This window comes from Prunus mume, linkage group LG2, assembly GCF_029339155.1.
Source record: "Prunus mume cultivar Tortuosa linkage group LG2, ASM2933915v1, whole genome shotgun sequence".
In the NCBI taxonomy this organism is placed as follows: domain Eukaryota; kingdom Viridiplantae; phylum Streptophyta; class Magnoliopsida; order Rosales; family Rosaceae; genus Prunus; species Prunus mume.
The window spans coordinates 10,404,031-10,421,764 of record NC_142699.1 but is presented as its reverse complement, the minus strand read 5'-3'; the positions used below and the strand labels follow the sequence as shown (position 1 = coordinate 10,421,764).

Genomic DNA, 17,734 nt, shown 5'->3' with positions numbered 1-17,734 from the left:
GAATGAGTCCTTTTTTTTTTATAAGACTTTTATTATTGAAAGGGTTGATAACTCACACATATTACACGGATATTAAGATTTGTATTTAAAATTTTAAAGAGCAATTACTTCGAACCACTACACTAGAAGAAATGAGACTTTTAAGTGAAGCGAGGAAATAAGTTTTCTCTTTTCCGCTACTTTGTACTGTTCAAGCAGCCGAGAGGCAAATCTGGACAAAGCGACAGAAACGCTAATGTATAAAAATTGACCCAAATTTTTTTTGTATTTTTATTGAAAAAAAGAAGAACATGAGAAAAACGTGGCAGAATCACAGGTTTTTTTGTTTAAAATTTATATTTTAATATATATATATATATATTTTTACCAAAGGTAGAATTACAGGTTCACTTCACTCAAAATTACTCGAAATCTGAAACTATAAACACCGATAAGCCGCTGTCTTTCTATCTCTCTCTCTGTCTGTGTTCTGAATCAGGATTAGAGAAGAAAATTGTGTGTGTGTTTGGAGCGAGTGAGATTAGCAGAAAGAGAATGGGGATTCCAACGGAAATGAGGGACATGTGGGTGAACCGCGGAAAAGGGTTGCTCATTCCTTCGCCAGCTGAAGAACAGAAGAGGTTAAGATCCGCAAAGTGCACCCAAGGTTTGTTTTCGTTAATCACTGATTATAATTTGGGCAAGCTCTGTTTTCATCCTCTACCCAGTTGAGTTTGTCTGATTGATCGACCATCTGGTTGGTTTGGTTTAGATTGCTAGGTTATTAGTTAGTTAATTAACTTGTAATGTTTGGAAAATTTGAAATTCCTGTCCGGTTCTGTTCTGAGAATCGGCGAGAACGAGAACGAGGAAAAGGAAATAAAGAAATTGGATCTGTTGTTTTAACTTTTTGTTTATACTGACCTGAATTGAATTGTAATTTAATAAATAAAAAAAGAGCGGTAAATTTTCTTGGGTGATGTTTGATTGAGTTGACTGTTTATGTTCGATCAATTCGGCAGCAACCCAATGGTGGAAACTTTGTATTTTCTTATTGATTTACAATTTAGTAATGCATTTGACTTGTAGACAGGAAAAACTTAGCTGTCACCACGGTTCATCATGTCAGAAAGAGAGAAAGGTTTCATGAACCTGTGATAGCTAAGTTTTTCTTCAGTTAGACAGTGTTTAATATCACTTGACATTTCCGTAATTTGCAGAGGGTGCAAAAGAGGGATTCAAGGCCGCTGCCATTGCTTGTGCTCTCACCACCGTGCCTACAGTATGTGTCATGTTGCTAAATTTTCCATAAGTTTATTTGTTCGGTACAAATTGGCAGCTTGCATAACTATGCATGAGTAACAAGCCTGAATCCTAGTTTTCATTTCCTACCATCTGCTACTGCACGTTTGATCTTCTTCGTGTCCTTGTGGGTTATGCTCTTTAGCTTGTTTGTATTGCCTTCTTAGTCGTGTGGAAGACGATCCATTGAACATCTATGAATTATAATGTTGATATGATGGGTCTCATCTGAATTGAAAAATGGAGTGCAAACAAATTGCATGGTTGTCTGAGAAAAAGAAAAACGGTCCTTCAATCTTCTCTTTGAAGTCTTTATGTCATTTGTGACTATGTAGTTCAAACATTTTGTATTATATTTGGAGGCTGCGCCTTGGCCGACTTGCTCCAAACTTGGGTGGTTGCAGTCTTGAGTCACAGAAATAGCCTCTGGGAATAAGGGGTATGTCTATGTCTGTTGATGTCATGTCGTGTCCTCCCCAGATTTTGCATTGAGAGCCTCATGCACTTGGATGTTCATTTTTCTCGTTGCAACTCTATTTTTGACTTTCTGGATTCAAGGCAGATCTTGCCATCTTGGTTTACTTTTTGATGACTAATATTGACTTGTTGTTCATATTCCCAGTTGGCTGCTGTTCGTATGATTCCTTGGGCAAAGCATAACCTCAATTATACTGCTCAAGCACTCATCATATGTGGTGGTATGATTTGAAATTCATTTATTGCTATCCTTGTGCAGAGATGTGGGGCAATTCTACTGGATATAGAACTTTAATTATTAATCCTCCCGCATAAAGCTTTAGTTTTCAATGCCCCTATATCCACGAAAAAATTGTCTTCATGGGAAATCTGACTTGTATTATTACTTAATGAACAGCATCAATTGCTTCGTACTTCATCACTGCCGATAAAACTATCTTAGCATGCGCCAGAAAAAATGCCCAGTTGGAAGATTCCTTGAGACGCCAGAAGCAGTGATATCATGCAACTCTAACTTGAAGCGATATGAGTACCATTCAATGCATTGCCATTGAAAAATTAGTGCATTTGATGGGTGCATCGAACACTCCTACAATAAACCCATCATGTGCTTATCGTATGATTAGTTCTCGTGAGCTACATTCTCGTTTGTATTCAAGAATTTATTTTAAGTTATGGCACATGGCTGGGGCAGCTTGTGCTGTTTATTTCATGAATCTGTTTCGTGTGTTTATATTGTATTCCCCTTTCGTTATCCCCATTTCTTTTTCTTTGGCCAAGGGAGAACAAGGGAGAAGAGATTTTTCATTAATAAGGCTGGGGTTAAGTGACGTAATTTGGATTGCATAGAATTACAAGTTTTTTTTTTTTTTTTTTTTCAGTTTGCTACTGTGATTGGTATTTTATTCATTTCATTTAAGCTATACGTATACCATGTAGCTCTTGCGAGAAAAATCAGAAAGGCAAGGCAGGCAAAATGAGATACTCGTAAAAAGAATCCCAGTTCTTTTATCTTTTGGTAGGATTGGAGCCAAACGGCCCCTAAAAATCCAGTTGAGTCGGCAAATATCAGAACTCAAACAAGTTTAAATCGAGCTATGTGACTTTCTGTTAAAAGCATTGATGACTGTATGAACAGATTTAAATTTGCTTTCATGATAAATTGTCAAACTTGTCTTTTCCATCTCCTATGATGTCGTTCGCAAGTGTTAAGGATAGAGGGCGATTCAATGTACACATGGTAAAAATCTCTTTGTAAGTGTAAAAAATTGATAATTTTTTATTATCTCTTGAACTAGTCTCAGTAGCAGTTCTTTATGACGGAGACAAAATCATCGTGAAGCATCTGGCTGGTTGCATGCCTCAATCCAATTATTAAGCTATGGCTGTGCTAAATTCTTCCTTGTCTGAACTGAAGGTCAAAATGCATACCGGTAGATGGCATCGGCTGCGCCATCTTCGTCATTGCTTGCACCAATTACATTAGCCACAGCTTTTGATTTCTCTGATCCGTTACTAAGAGCAACGCCTAAAGAAGCCAGCTCAAGCATCTCTATATCATTCTCTCCATCGCCAATAGCCATGATCTAAAGAATAAATTTTTAGGATCAATCAGGAATAAAATCAGAACTGATACATAACTAAGAAGGAAATATGTAAAACTCGATAAGACGGTGATAATCTCTGGAGGTGATCATATACATTTGTAACCTTGACTAGGGATGCCTATATTCCCAACTGGTGGTAATAACCCTAATGCGATCAAGTGAAGGTATACGACTAACTCCCATTAGAGGCTAAAACAACAAGATAGGAAAATAACTCTGTTGGTACATACCTCCTTTGGAGTGATTCCCAAATGATCAAGTAGCATGTTTACTCCACTCCCTTTTGAGGTTCCCGCAGGAACAATTTCAAGGTGACCTGGTACAGCTTGAACAACTTTCGCACGATCTCCAGTTGCTTGTGACCAGTATGGCCTTAAAGTAGTAGCCACTACCTCAGCGGTGTCTAAGAAGAGTACTTTCTGTATATCCAGAAGAGCAACAATATATTAGTTTCATGATAGTGTTACAGTTGATTAGAGACTGACAGAACTTCAATTTTCCACAAGATTTAAGTGTTATGAATAAAGAGAAATTAAGAGCAAAGCTCAGTGCGAGTGGCTTGAACATTTTCATAATGCATAAACCTGGAATGGTTTTGAATGTAAATTGAAAATAAACATCCCTAGAGTTAATCAAACCGGATGTAAATAGTCAGACTATAATGGCAATTGAACTCAAAAATCAAAGAGAGAGAGAGAGAGAGAGAGAGAGAGAGAGAGAGACCTGTATGTCAGCATCAGCCAAGAGATGCTCAACTGAAGGGATGATTTCCGCCTGTAAATATCTTTCATGTAAACCTTATATAAAAAGGGAAAAGGGGAGGGGGGAGCTCATGCAATAAAGGAATTTATTATCATGATGAAACAGTAATCTTTTGGCACCTTTGGCTCATTATATACTGTATGCAGTGAGTCAACAGATGGATGATCAAATAGAGATAAGCAACGATCCTTGCCGAACGCAATAAGAGGAACCTTATTCTCCAATGAGTAAAGACATGCCTGCACAAAAAGAGCATATGTCTTTTGTTTCAATACATTTCCAATGGAACAATGAAAGTCTAGCAATCCCCACCAAGGTATTACCTCTCTGCAGACACTTGGATCTAAATTCTTTCTAAAGATTTCCCGACCTTGTTTACCATAAACAAGCAATCCCTAGAATCAAGTAGAGGCAGACAATAAGAACAGAAAGTACTAATATCAACTCACGCAAAAAATATTTCTAAGAAAGAGAAGTATACCCAACAATCAGTAAGGCATTCTGTTTGTTTGGTATAAATATGACCCATTAAGTCAGTAAAATTTAGTACAAATTTACCTTACAAGTTTGGTGACAGACAAAGAACATGAAAAAAATTTAAGACCGATCAGGAATGGTTAGCACAGTTCAATATAGTGTCCTCATCAAGCTTACAAAAGGAAGAAAAACATCTAGGTCTAAACCAAATGCAGATTGTTGTGTACAATTTGGGTAAATACAAGTGAGAAAATTATGCAATCACATTCAACAGAAGACTGAGCATGTATCTGACAAGTGAATACAGTGCTTTGTTCATCAGATTCAAATTGCAACATGGTGAGGACGAAATTTGCAAGGAGAAAAGATAAACCTGCAAGAAAACCCCAGGAGAAAATTCTGAAACAATGCCATCTTTTCCAGCTAAATCTACCTCCTTAAAAATGTTTATCACGGCTGAACGAGACTGTTCCAAAGAATTATGAACAATTAGAAGATTTTTCAACCAACAATAAAACATTAGATTAACAAATTTACCAAAATAGACCAATCAAAATAAGTAAAATTCATATTGGTGAACATAAATGAAAACAGATTTAGAGTATAATATCCTCCTGATTATGAATAAAAAGAAGATGTTATTACTTTTCCGGTAGCTATCACTACTTTCACACCCCTTGATGAGACCTCTTTGAGAGCTTTCACAGTTGTTGAACTAATATGACTTTTGCTGTTGAGAAGTGTGCCTTGTATATCAAGAGAATAAATATAAAAAGTTCATCATAAGCTTAATAAACAGCAGAGTGAACGTGTAAGAGCACAATAACTTGAACTTACCATCCATATCGCAGAAAATATATTTGAACTTTGGTTTATAAAATCGCAGGCTGCCTTCTCTCTTCCTGTCTTTTAACAATCCACCTGTAAGATTATCTCACTACAAATTTATATAAGAAAATCATAGCTACAGAATGAATAAGGTCCAATGACAAAAGGATGTGAAACTGAAGCCGAAAAAAGATAAAACTACCATCTGGTTTTTCCTCATGAGAATTAACATGGGTTTCAGCATCATGTGCACTCTGAATTAATCCTTTCCCCTTCCACCCTAGACTCTTTAATAGAAGCTCCTCCTCCTTCTCCATTTCCACTTCGGCCTCTTCACTAACCTCATGATCAAATCCTAATAAATGTAACAATCCATGTACCTACAGGAGGATTCAGTGATTAAATTTATCAACTTACACCAAAAAGTGTCACCCCAAAGTATAAACTTCAAAACATATATACATATACTTAAACCAACCAACCATGAGAATGCGTATCTCGTCTATAAGTGAGTGACCTCTTTCCTCTGCTTGTCTTGCCGCTGTCTCAACAGAAATCACAATGTCACCCAACATAAGCTGCAAATGATACAAATGCTCAGTGACTAAAGTTACGTAATAAGAAAACAAATAAGATTTAACAAAGAGAACAAAGCAAACGAGCTAGTACAATGGGAAGCTTAAGATCAGGGACATGTTGCGACAATGAAAGAACATCGGTTGCATGGTCCTCGTTTCTCCATTCCTTGTTAAGTTTTCGGATAAACTCATCGTTGCAGAGAAGCACTGAAAGCTCGACGCTTTCAAAACCACCAACGTCGCTTATGGCATTGTCCCTTGTTTTGTACACTGAACCATTCAAACCATCAAACGCTAGCTTCATCGCCAATGGAACGTTGAGACGAAGCAATTCCGCAATACTCTGCAAATTTCAAACTCCACTTTACTTCAGCTAATATGCTATGCTTGTATTATACCGAGAAACATTTACACAAACACGTGGTGGTCGTACTGAGCTTACCAGGACTTCAGGATCATCAGGCAAATCTTCCTCAATGCAAATGCTGACATCGAGCTCTATCTCCTTCTCCTTCTCCTTGGTTTTTGTGGTTCTCCGCCTCATCTTTCGGTACTCTCTCTGCAAACGGTAGATTGGCCCGCTTAACAACGGTGGCCTCGCAGCTCCTCTCCATTCGTCTCCGCACAAAGAGTGAAATTTCCAACCGAAAGGTGAAGACTTGGAGGCGTAGAAACGCTGCGTTTTGGGAGGGGAGATTGAATGCGGGAGAGCGGGAAATGACGCGGCGGTGTGCCGAATGGGAATGGGGGTGATGGACAGGAGAGTGGCGCGAGGAATGTAACGCCCCATTTGAGTGGCGGAGGAGGAGGGAAGGTGGAGGGTGCGAAGCAGAGTAGACGAAGGGAGAATCATTTACAGGCCAGGCCTTTGGAGCTCGTAAGGCAGTGTGTTAATGGCTGCTTCGCGCCCTGTGAGTGACAAAGTGATGAGACGTCACGAAAACGAAGGTTTCCATACACCACAACAAATGAGAGAACGGCGTTCTGTCTTCAAATTTTTTTATTTATTTATAATTATAATTATTATTTTAAAGTCAAATTCCTTTGAAATTGTAGATTCATTCCTAGTTAGTAAAATACGGAACCAGAAAAAATATGAATAAAATACATACGTGTTTTATTCGGCATAATTTTTGTAAATTATAATTTAAATGTTCGGTCATTATATTATTTTTTAATAAATTATTTACATTTTTTTAATATAGATTATTTTTATTCAATAATAAATGAGAATTATGTGTATAATATGTGAATTTTGTGTGTCTTAATAATTTTGTAAAAAATACATATACTAAACATGAAAAATATGTATATACTTGTATAATACAAGTATTATATATTTACTTCTTAAAAAACGTGAACTTTATCAAGTCTTTAAGGCTTGTGCAAAATACAAATGTCTTATTGAAAAATACATACATACATGTATAATACATTATTAAACGTGAAAGTGCTAAATTATTTATACGAGTAACAATTCTGAAAAAGTAAAAAATTAAAAGTAGACAAAAGAGATTCGGGTAATAGCCTAATGGTAATGGATAATGCTCTAAACTACTCTTATCAATAAATGAAAATCGGGGAAAAAAGTTTAAAAGAAAAAAAGGATGCTACTATATAAATAAATGGTATAGCCGCACGGCTATAATAATTATTAAAAAAATTAAAACAAGAAAAACCCAGTACCGCCGAACGGTTATACTATTCAAAAAGATTAGGAAAAATTGCGTATAGCCGTCCGGCTATACTATTTATTCTATAAAAAGCCCTGCCAGCGATGTTTAGCCGTGCGGCTATATTTTAGTATAGCCGTACGGCTATACTATTTATATATATTAAAAAGGGACCCGCTTGGCGCTAGGCGCCATGTGTTAAAACAGTAAAGCCGAACGGCTATACTATTTTGAAAACAAATTATGGAAAACGAGTATAGCTGGTAAATTTTTTCAGAAAAAACAGAATATACCCGATCAGTTGTACTATTTTTTTTTTTTTTTTTTTAAAAAGGTGCTATGTAGGGTATGATTGGTAATTTGGTACCATATCCAGGAATGTTGAATGGAATGGGATTGTGTTTGGCTTTAACTTTTGAGCGTTTTCTGAAATATTAATATTTGACCAACTGAGAAATGATCCTTGGTGGGCAAGGTACTCTTATGCCTGAAAGCCGCCCCGTTTAAAGTTTTGTATTTCTTTATGCCTGACAAATGGAGATGGAAATTGTTCTCTCTTTTTGGACATATGCAGAATGAATCTTCGTTTTTTCCCCTATCTTGTTTGCGTTTCAATTGCGAATCCTAGAATTTTGGGGTTGTCTTGTCTATCAACATGGCCCTAAACTGCCACATTCAGCTGGCGAACTACCTAGTGTCTCAATGAAAGGGGTTCGAAATCCGTTGGAAGCACTTTTGCCAAGAGCAAGCCGAACTCCGAGCAGGGATTAATCCTACCCTTCAGGTGTGGGGACACCTCTTAGTATTTACCAAAAAACATGGTCATAGATCTCATGTTATCAGTCTCACCTTTAATAGTCTATGCTCTCATGTTTTCGCAGATGCCGATCCATACCTAATTGATCTACCAATGGGCCACAGGGTTTTCCATAGCCTCGTACTCTTTCCACATGTATTGATGTGAGTGGAGGGCTAGATATGGTACAAACAAATATCCTGCAACATCTCGTGAATATGAAATGTCGTGCTAGGTTATCTCATAAAGATAATTGAATAATCTATCCCAAAAAAGAAGAGGATTTCACCCAAGACGACAATTAAAAAACGTATAATTTGGATAAGGTCCATCCAAATGACAATTAAAAAACGTTTCAGTTTCTCAAAGTGGTGGGCGGTCTACAAATAAATAGGTCCTTAATAATCTTGTTTACTTCTCCATGTATATATATATACACTTTATTCTTTTCTTAATTGATTCAAGTTGGGAAGGATAGGATAGATACACTTTTTATGCTTTGATTTCTACTCTACACACTCGATCAATAGACGATACAACCATCCTACATTATCATGTAGGCTTTTAATCAAAGCTAATTTTCCACAGTTGAGCTTCTATTATATTCTTTTGTTTTTGTTTTGGTTGGATGAATTGTTATTTTGTTCAAAATGATCATTTTCTTTTCATTAATTTTTTAGGGTCTGAAATTACTCAAGGCATCAGTGGAGTCTAACGCAGTTCTCACCAATGTCTTCCTTGGGAAGAAAGAGGAGTAAACATGTCAACTTTGCGCCTGATCAATTCTGGAAATGGAATTTGGGAGCTGTTTGACTGTTGTGCGTCTGAGTTTGGACTAGGGATTCATAAAGAGTGTCTTACACTGTTATTTTGTGGTAAACAATCAGTTGTAAATTGATGAAATCGACTTCACCATGCTTCTTCAGAGGATAGTTTCTTCTGTTAAGGTAGCTGAACTGACTTTTGCTAGAACTTCCGAGCAGCTATACTCTTTAAATAGAATATATTAACATAGTATAGCCGCACGGCTGTACTCGGTGTTTTTTTAAATTGTTTTTGAAATTAATAGTATAGCAGCCTGGCAAAAAAAAAGGCCCATTTTAATACAATGTTTAAGGCCATTTTACAAAACCCAACCCGTTAGTTATATTAAAAATTAGGTCAGATATCTTCTTCTTCCCAGCGTCGCCTTCTCCTTCCTCTTTGTCTCGATCTCTCTCTCTCTCTCTCTCTCCGTCTTTGTTCCTAACAAGAAGCGGATCATGCGCACTTCAACCGCACTTTGTCCACGCCTCAACAGCAAAGCGCCGCCCAGACCCGCCTAGAACCGCCTAGAGCAGCCTAGGGCCGCCTAGCCGGGCTCCCAGGCGCCGCCTAACTCCCTGGCGCCTTCCCCTAATGATTAGGGTGAAATTGCGGCGGTGTCCTCCCTCCTAGGGCCTAGGCGCCGCCTAGACCCATTTTTCGAACCTATTTAAGATTACAGTTTGTTGGTGGAAATAAATATGCATCTGTAGATTATATTCCCTCTGTATAGGTAATGACAGATTTGTATATGTAGAGTTGCTTTGTGGTCGACTGATGATGCAGAGTCCAAGGTGACCTTCCACCTTCTTGATCCGTTCACCATTGCCATTTTTGAATAATTTTGAATTTAGGATACTTTTTTTGTGAAGGTCTGTCCTTAATATCCCTCAATGGCTACCACCAACAGCGCTAGCGTGAGTTTGAAGCTTCTGATTGACACAAAAAGCCACAAAGTTCTATTTGCTGAAGCAAGCAAGGAAGTTGTTGATTTCCTTGTCAGTTTTCTGTCTTTGCATGTTGCAACTGTTACTAGGCTCCTCTCAACTGATGGTATGGTTGGTTGCTTAGGCAACCTTTACCAGAGTGCCGAAAGTCTTAGTGTCAACTCATACTTGCCACTCAATCTTAAGGACACCCTGCTCAAACCCAAAACAACAATTTTTGCGGCCAATATCCTTCAATTGCCATTGCCGACCAACAATGACTAGAATCTTTCTAAATTGTTCTACATTTGTGTAAGGTGCAGCAACAGTATTTCTGAGAGCTATGGAATCCCTTGTCCACAGTGCAGATCATGTAACATTTCCACCCCGGCGTCTTATATGTTTCTCCATCTGCTCCTACTGGAGCAACCTCCAGCAATATTAAGGCAGGCTATGTCAAGGGTGGTGTTATTTACATGATAACGGATAATTTGGAAGTGAAGCCAATGACCACCGAATCAAGTGTTGCAGTGCTTCAAAAGTTCAATGTGAAAGGGATTGATGCTCTTCAAGTTAAGGAGGTTTCATGTCCTATATAGTTCTCTAACTCTTACCAGTGGCTTGTTGATCTATTTAGAGAGCTAATTCTCTTACGTGCATATCTCTCTCTTGTAGGGTTGGAAGTTGGTGAAGGCATCACTGGAGTCAAATACCGCTCTTACCAATATCTTCCTTGGAAAGAAACAGCACAAACTTTTCAACTTTGGTCCTCTGGCGACATTGAGCTTTTGGGGTTTCATTTTGGTTTGTGGATTTTGATTTCTATTCTATTACTTTGGATCTTGTAAACTTTGGTCCATTTATTCTATTGGTTTCGTTGATTATATCTCAAGAAAACTCATCCGCCCCAACAATCATTCAGCTTTATCGTTGATCCAGAACAAATAAGGAGGCCAATTTTGTACTGAGGGAGGTTGAAGAAATCTAGCTCATCTATATATACTGATTCAAAACATCTAAAGAAACTGATGAATCGTTGAAGCCTATCCTCCTGATTGACACAAATGGCCATTTGAGTGCAGCCGTTTCTCTACGATTGCCTTTTTACTTTAATTTCACAACATATCAAATGCAGCTACTGCGTATAATTTAGAATTGAACTCAAACAATTTGGCCTGGTTTGTTTAAATTCATATTAATAGAATCGCCGCCTGGCTATACTGTGTTAATAAAATATATTAAAAGAGTATTGTCGTCCGGCTATATCTTTAAAAAAAAAATTCTTTTCCTAAATTAATAGTATAGCCACAAATAAACCAATACATAACAGCTCAGGTCCAACGTCATTACAACATAACAAAATAAAATAAACTGAACTAAACTCATAATTGTTGACCCAAAAAAGAAGAACTAAGCTCATAATCAAAAGCCCAATATTACTACAAACCTAGCAACCCTACCAAAGACGGTTATAAATCAACATCCGTTGCCCTGATCATTGTCGCCGCAAGTTCATCACCACTGCAACCACAGGACAAGAACATGGGTTCGTGAAGACACCCGAAAGAACCGACTGGCTTCTTTTCAATTGTCTTATTGTGCATAACTGCAAGCTGCTTCAGGAAGGGGGAACAAAAAAAAAAAAAAAATTTAACAAGTGTACTTGTGTTGAGTTTATTGAATCCATGAATATTGCTTTTCCAGTCAATCCCAAATTAAGGTCCATAACATACGCAAGGGCGTGGTGACATACATGATCATGGATAACTTGGATGTGAAGCCAATGTCCACCATTTCAAGTATTGCCATGCTGAACGTTCAATGTGAAGGAGGTTGGTGCTCTTGAGGAGACGGTGGTTGATCTTGGCATGGATGAGGTCTGAAATATTCCTTCCACATTTCCCATTTTTCTATATACAAAATTTTGACTTGTCAATTTTACTTTACCATATAATCGGGAAACTTAGGTTCACTTGCATGTCATAAATCACATATATATGCGCCGCACATGTCCTCCATCTCACTCACTCTGCCTCAATGGCCCCCTCCAAATCCAAACCCAAAACCAAATCAATCTCTATTTCTCCAGTTAGTTTGAAGCTCCTCATCGACAAAATGCATAAAAAAGTTCTCTTCGCTGAAGCTAGCAAGGATTTTGTTGACTTTCTCTTCACCCTTCTGTCTCTACCCGTCGGCACTGTGGTCGGGCTCCTCTCTAGAAAACGTATGGTTGGTTGTTTAGGAAAACTCTACGGCAGCTTAGAAAACTTAAACGACACATACTTGCAACCCAACCTCAACAAAGATGTCCTTCTAAAACCTAAGAGCAACTCCACCCATTCGCCTTTTGCCATAGCAAGAGGGGGGTAGGGCATCCACTATTCACGTGAATAGTTGCTACCCTTGCAAAAGGTTGTGATGTTTTCACCAATTGTCATGGCAACAACTATTCACATGAGATATGAGGAGAGAAATTTGCACAGAGTTTTGGTGTGAGAAGTGAAAACTACAACTAAGTATTTATTAATATAAAAAAACTGAATTTTTTTGTAGATTTTTTTTAAAATTTTTTTGTTGCTTGTGCGACGCAAGAACTGGGGCTAGAACTAAGGCATATCTTGCTTGAGGGCTATCCTGGGTTCGTGGGCCCCATCTCCTGCCAGGGCTAGCCCTTGCCACTGGAAACAAGATTTTGGCCCAAACCCCCCCAGCCCTCCCCTTAGGCGCATCAGTAGAATCGCTCTAAGAAGCTGCCAATACCAATTGGTGGTGCCCACGAACTTCTTCCTGCTTGACCGATGGTGAATCAAACGGTAAAAAGTTGTACACGTGTCGGTCATGTCAGTCGTCAAGCTACTCCTACTCTGGCAAGGTATGCTATGTGGCTGACGACCCTAAGGCCATTTGTCCAAAGTGCCATAACTTCATTTCCAAACCCACGACTTATGTTGCTCGGCCGGCAGTTGCAGCTGGCGGCAAGGGAGGTGAGTTTGTGAGAGAGGCTATGACTTACATGATAACGGATGATATGGAAGTGAAGCCTATGTCTGCCATTTCAAGTATCGCTCTGCTTAAAAACTTCGATGTTAGGGATGTTCGCTCACTTGAAGAGATTGTGGTTTCTCTCGATAAGGATAAGGTTTGTGTTTATTAAGTTTTTCTAACGTGATAAATTACCATTCTATATATTCAAATATTGCACTTGATATTCTATAAGAATTTATGATGAAGAGCATTTTTGTTTGATTTCCTTGTTAGGGTTTGAAATTGTTGAAAGGCATCGTTGCAGTCAAATGCAGTTATGACGAATGTGTTCCTTTAAGCATCATTTCAAGTTGACATTTTGAAGCTTCTTTTGGAATGTTTGTTTTTGAATATGGATGAAGTATCCTTTGTTTTACAAAATTAATTGGCTGAATGAATTGGATTGTGTACGTATTGGACTTCAAACTAATACAAAGAGATCAGATACTTATGCTTTCTTCTTCTCTCTTAAAAAAGCAATGATGTCATTTCACTTAAAAAAGCAATGATGTCATCACTTAGGAACAATAATTCTCGAGCAACATCAAATTAATTGATCTTCATAATTGCATATCTAAACCCATATTAAAATAGTACAGCCAAGCAGTTATACTCCATTTTTTATTTTATTTTTCCTGAAATTAATAGTATAGCCAGGCGGCGATAATCCATTTTTGAAAATTTTTATTCCAATGAATGGTATAGCCAGGCGGGGTTAAATATAATATATAAAAATAGTATGGCCACGCCTTTATACTCCCTTTTTTTTTCCAAATTAATAGTCTAGCCGCCCGGCTATACTTATCAAATATAAAAATTAGGTCGGATATCTTCTTCTTCCCAGCGTCGCCTTCTCCTTCCTCTCTCTGTCTCGATCTCTCTCTCTCTCTCTCTCTCTCTCTCTCTCCGTCTTTCTTCCTAACAAGCAGCGGATCCTGCGCACTTCAACCGCCTTTCGTCCACGCCTCAACGGCAAAACGCCCGCCCAGACCCTCCTAGAGCCGCCTAGGGCCGCCTAGACTTTCCTTGAGTGCCTAGAGCCGCCAAGAGAGGCCTAGAGCCGCCTAGACCCTCCTGGGGCCTCCTAGGCCGCTTAGAGCCGCCTAAAGCCGCCTAGAGCCGCCTAAAGCAACCTAGAGCCGCCTAGACCCTCCTAGGGCCGCCTAGGGGGCCTAGAGCCGCCTGGGCGGGCTCCCAGACGCCGCCTAGCTCCCTGGCGCCTTTTCCTGGATGCCACATCCTGGAAGGGTACCTCTTGGTGTACCGGAACTGACTTAAGTTGGTTCGAAATTGAAAGATAATGAGCTTTTGGTTGGCGTGGAATTAGGATTACACTATGAAACATGTGGCAGGTCACTAGTGAATCAACCTTCCTAGTCTGATGATCTTGTACTGAAATACTATCTAATAGGGTGCATGCAACCTTAGGCCATTTCACTTGATTTTGTTCCATCTCCTGCATTTTTTAACATGTTTTTGCTTGTGCACTTTTTATCTTTGAAGTTGCTGAATCACTTGCTATATGGAACCGGACATTATTTGCTATTATTTTGGGCCAGCTGCAGTAGGAGGATGATGATGCTGTGTTCTTCAAATCCTGACATAATGTGTTTTGGACTTTGCTGTGTACAGGAGGAGGATGATGCTGGTCTCTAACTGCCTCGTTGCTAATCAACTGGTTGTACAGTGCTGTAACGCCCTGGTAACTCATAATCAGATTTTTCTTGTATATTCACTAATACAAGGACCAATTACTGAAGGCCTTTTCAGGCCAAGCAATTTATATTAAACGTTCCATTCTTAATGCTCTCTCTCTCTCTCTCTCTCTCTCTCATGATGTACGCAGGATTAGATTTCAATAGCATTCCCAACTTAAAAAGAACGATAAGTGAAAATTGTTGTAAGTTGTAACAGTTTGATTGCATTGAGCACTCTCATCAAAATCAGGAAGAATATTTGATTCATCAGTTTTGTCTGGTTTAGGATGCGTGAATATTTGATCAATACAATTTATAATTAAATTGAGCTATTAAGATCCATGTTTAGTCAGTCCAAGATCAAAATCCCAATCATATGAATGAAATAAATCTTATAAGCCAGCTAGCTGTTCTCGCCTATACGGATCATTTGTGAAATAAGGAATTCTCATCTTCAAAAGCAGCCTTATAATGATCTATTATCCTTCAACCGTTATTCACGACCAGTTCACTTCAAGCTTTTCAAATAAAATTATTGATCAGTCTTCTTGACGGCATCAAAGGCCACAAAGTTCTGTTTGCTGAAGGGGGAAAGCACTTTTGTGGATTTGCTTTTTAGTCTTGTCTTTTGCCTCTAGGCATTGCCACTAAACTCGTCTCTAACAAGGATGACATGGGTGGAAGCTTAGTCAAACTTTACAAGAGCATTGAAAATCTCAGTGACACATACTACAACCTGCTACTAACAAGGACGAGGCCTTGCTGAAACCTACGACACTTTCTGCTGGAGCTAATATCCTTCGGATTTTGACCAACAATGATCCAAAGGCCCGCCGAACAGTTGTTGTGCGACCAGTTGCTGATCTGTCACAGACAACCCTAAGCTATTTGTCCACACTGCAGAGGAACTATAGTCCCGCAAGATGTATATTGCTTCACCAGAACTATAAGGCGACCCTTGAGATGACAAAAAGAAATAGGAAATGTAGCCTAGTTGATGGAAATGTTATATTGGTAATAAAGACACATTTATTCACCCATCTGTAAACTATATTCCCTATATATAGGTAATGACAGATTTGTACCTGTAGAGTTGGCTTTGTGGTCGACTGATGCAGGGTCCAAGGTGACCCTCCTACTTCATGATCCATTCACCATTCCATCCAAGCCTATAAATGGGTCTTTTTTTTAAACGCTTAAGCATATGCTGCCCTTCTCTGTCCTCAATATTGCCTGAATGGCTACCACCAACAGCGCTACTGTGAGTTTGAAGCTCCTGATTGACACAAAAAGCAACAAAGTTCAATTTGCTGAAGCAAGCAAGGAAGTTGTGGATTTTCTCTTCACTCTTCTGTCCTTGCATGTTGCAACTGTGACTAGGCTCCTCCTCTCTAATGGTGGCATGGTTGGTTGCTTAGGCAAACTTTACGAGAGCCTCGAAAATCTCAGTGACACATACATGCAACCCAATCTTAACAAAGACTACCTGCTGAAACCCAAGACAACAATTTCTGGCGCTAACATCCTTCATTTGGCAGCCAACAATGACTCGAATGCGCCTAAACGTTTCTACCTCTGTGCAGATTGCAAGCGCCATATTTCTGATAGTCCTGTAACAACTTGTCCAACGTGCATTTCACTCAAAATATCCACCCAGGTGTTTTATGTTGCTCCTCCACCAGAACCTACGTCTGGCAATATTAAGAGCAGATACGTCAAGAGCGACATTATGTACATGATAATGGATGATTTGGAAGTGAAGCCTATGTCTACTGTATCAAGTATCACATTGCTTATAACGTTGAACTTTAAGACGGTTGATGCTTTTGAAGAGAAGGTGGTTGATCTTGACGTTGAAGAGGTTTGATCTCTTTTGTAAAATTTGTTTTGTTTACAATAATTAGTGTTCTCTATCTGTGTCTATTGATTGATACTACATATTTTGTTTTTGCTTTTGCTTCTTAGGGTTTGAAGTTGGTGAAGGCATCATTGGAGTCAAAAACCGCTCTTACAAATGTTTTCCTTGGTAATGAAGTGCATGAAGGTTTCAACTTTGGTCCTCTAAAGAAATTGAGCTTTTGGAGGTTCATTTTAGTTTGTGGATTGACATTTACTGTATTGGCTTACATTGGATTATTTCAACTTTGGCCCTCTGATCTTATTGGTAATAAATATTAGACCGCAAGATACGGTAAAAACGACCCAACAAGTCCAAGGAAACCAATCTGCTTTCCCAATGATCCTTTTGCACTGTCGTTGATACAAAAATGAACAAGGAGAACCGATCGGTGCGGCTGAAGTAAACTTGCTCATCTACACTGCTCCGCAGGGATAAATGTGGACTTTATGAAGCATTAATTCTCTAAGGCATTTGCACTGTTTTGTTTTTGGTTTTTCTGTTGATTTTATGTTTTGGGCCTCCATTTCTTAGTTTCTTTTCGGCATGATCAAATCTCAAACCAGTTGGCAGGAGACCAATTTTTATAACAGTTCTCTGTTTTTTTTCCTTTTGGGCAGTTCTCTGTCCTCTTTGCACAAAGAGTTACAAGCAAGCAAATAAGTTGTTGATTTTCTTTTCACTCTTCTGTCTTTGCATATTGGTGGTTAACATTTGCATGAAACCTATGGTTAACTAACACGGACACCTTGCAACTCAAACCCTTGTCATGTCACATAAATCTTACTTCAATTTCTAGACACATCAAATGTAGTTTTGTTTCTAAAGTGGCAGTTTGCAAGCTTATAAAAGCTTTTTGATGCCTTGCATTACAGCTCCTCCTATTTTTCAAACCAGATTAATGCAT

At 38.6% G+C, this 17,734-nt stretch overlaps 3 protein-coding genes and 1 long non-coding RNA gene across 5 annotated transcripts; 3 read left to right on the top strand and 1 right to left on the bottom strand.

Annotated features, from left to right (window-relative positions):
* The first annotated feature begins 385 nt into the window (after nt 1-385).
* On the top strand, nt 386-2,593 carry LOC103320257 (early nodulin-93-like). The gene is made up of 4 exons (XM_008221907.2): nt 386-646; nt 1,200-1,261; nt 1,904-1,979; nt 2,156-2,593. Exons 1-4 carry the CDS (start codon nt 535-537, stop codon nt 2,254-2,256), a joined length of 351 nt encoding a protein of 116 aa, XP_008220129.1. The 5' UTR covers nt 386-534; the 3' UTR covers nt 2,257-2,593.
* Nucleotides 2,594-2,881: 288 nt separating this feature from the next.
* On the bottom strand, nt 2,882-6,992 carry LOC103320256 (endoribonuclease YBEY, chloroplastic-like). Of its 2 annotated transcripts, none has more exons than XM_008221905.2 (12): nt 6,453-6,992; nt 6,102-6,353; nt 5,915-6,010; nt 5,635-5,812; nt 5,442-5,525; nt 5,250-5,350; nt 4,978-5,070; nt 4,451-4,522; nt 4,247-4,366; nt 4,089-4,139; nt 3,596-3,784; nt 2,882-3,344 (listed from the first exon to the last, which is right to left on the bottom strand). In XM_008221905.2, exons 1-12 carry the CDS (start codon nt 6,861-6,863, stop codon nt 3,177-3,179), a joined length of 1,815 nt encoding a protein of 604 aa, XP_008220127.2. In that variant the 5' UTR covers nt 6,864-6,992; the 3' UTR covers nt 2,882-3,176. The 2 variants fall into 2 exon arrangements, with proteins under 2 accessions (XP_008220127.2, XP_008220128.2); XM_008221906.2 differs by having other exon boundaries at nt 5,442-5,510.
* Nucleotides 6,993-9,634: 2,642 nt separating this feature from the next.
* LOC148919592 (uncharacterized) lies at nt 9,635-11,093 on the top strand. Its single transcript, XR_016124346.1, has 2 exons — nt 9,635-10,781; nt 10,885-11,093. It is a non-coding gene; the product is annotated as an uncharacterized LOC148919592 (long non-coding RNA).
* A 2,985-nt stretch (nt 11,094-14,078) lies between these two features.
* On the top strand, nt 14,079-17,555 carry LOC148919591 (uncharacterized). Its single transcript, XM_089044744.1, has 2 exons — nt 14,079-16,791; nt 16,896-17,555. The coding sequence occupies exons 1-2, from the start codon at nt 16,168-16,170 to the stop codon at nt 17,106-17,108; spliced, it is 837 nt and encodes a 278-aa protein (XP_088900870.1). The 5' UTR covers nt 14,079-16,167; the 3' UTR covers nt 17,109-17,555.
* The last annotated feature ends 179 nt before the right edge of the window (nt 17,556-17,734 follow it).

Bases quoted from the DNA above. Each gene is read 5' to 3' on its own strand.
- LOC103320257 (XM_008221907.2), top strand. From the start codon at position 535: ATGGGGATTCCAACGGAAATGAGGGACATGTGGGTGAACCGCGGAAAA. The intron at 1,262-1,903 runs GTATGTGTCATG...TCATATTCCCAG, and splicing joins CTCTCACCACCGTGCCTACA to TTGGCTGCTGTTCGTATGAT. The intron at 1,980-2,155 runs GTATGATTTGAA...CTTAATGAACAG, and splicing joins AGCACTCATCATATGTGGTG to CATCAATTGCTTCGTACTTC.
- LOC103320256 (XM_008221905.2), bottom strand. From the start codon at position 6,863: ATGATTCTCCCTTCGTCTACTCTGCTTCGCACCCTCCACCTTCCCTCC. The intron at 5,526-5,634 runs GTAGTTTTATCT...ATAATCTTACAG, and splicing joins TCATGAGGAAAAACCAGATG to GTGGATTGTTAAAAGACAGG. The intron at 5,351-5,441 runs GTAAGTTCAAGT...TTGATATACAAG, and splicing joins TATTTTCTGCGATATGGATG to GCACACTTCTCAACAGCAAA.
- LOC148919591 (XM_089044744.1), top strand. From the start codon at position 16,168: ATGGCTACCACCAACAGCGCTACTGTGAGTTTGAAGCTCCTGATTGAC. The intron at 16,792-16,895 runs GTTTGATCTCTT...TTTGCTTCTTAG, and splicing joins TTGATCTTGACGTTGAAGAG to GGTTTGAAGTTGGTGAAGGC.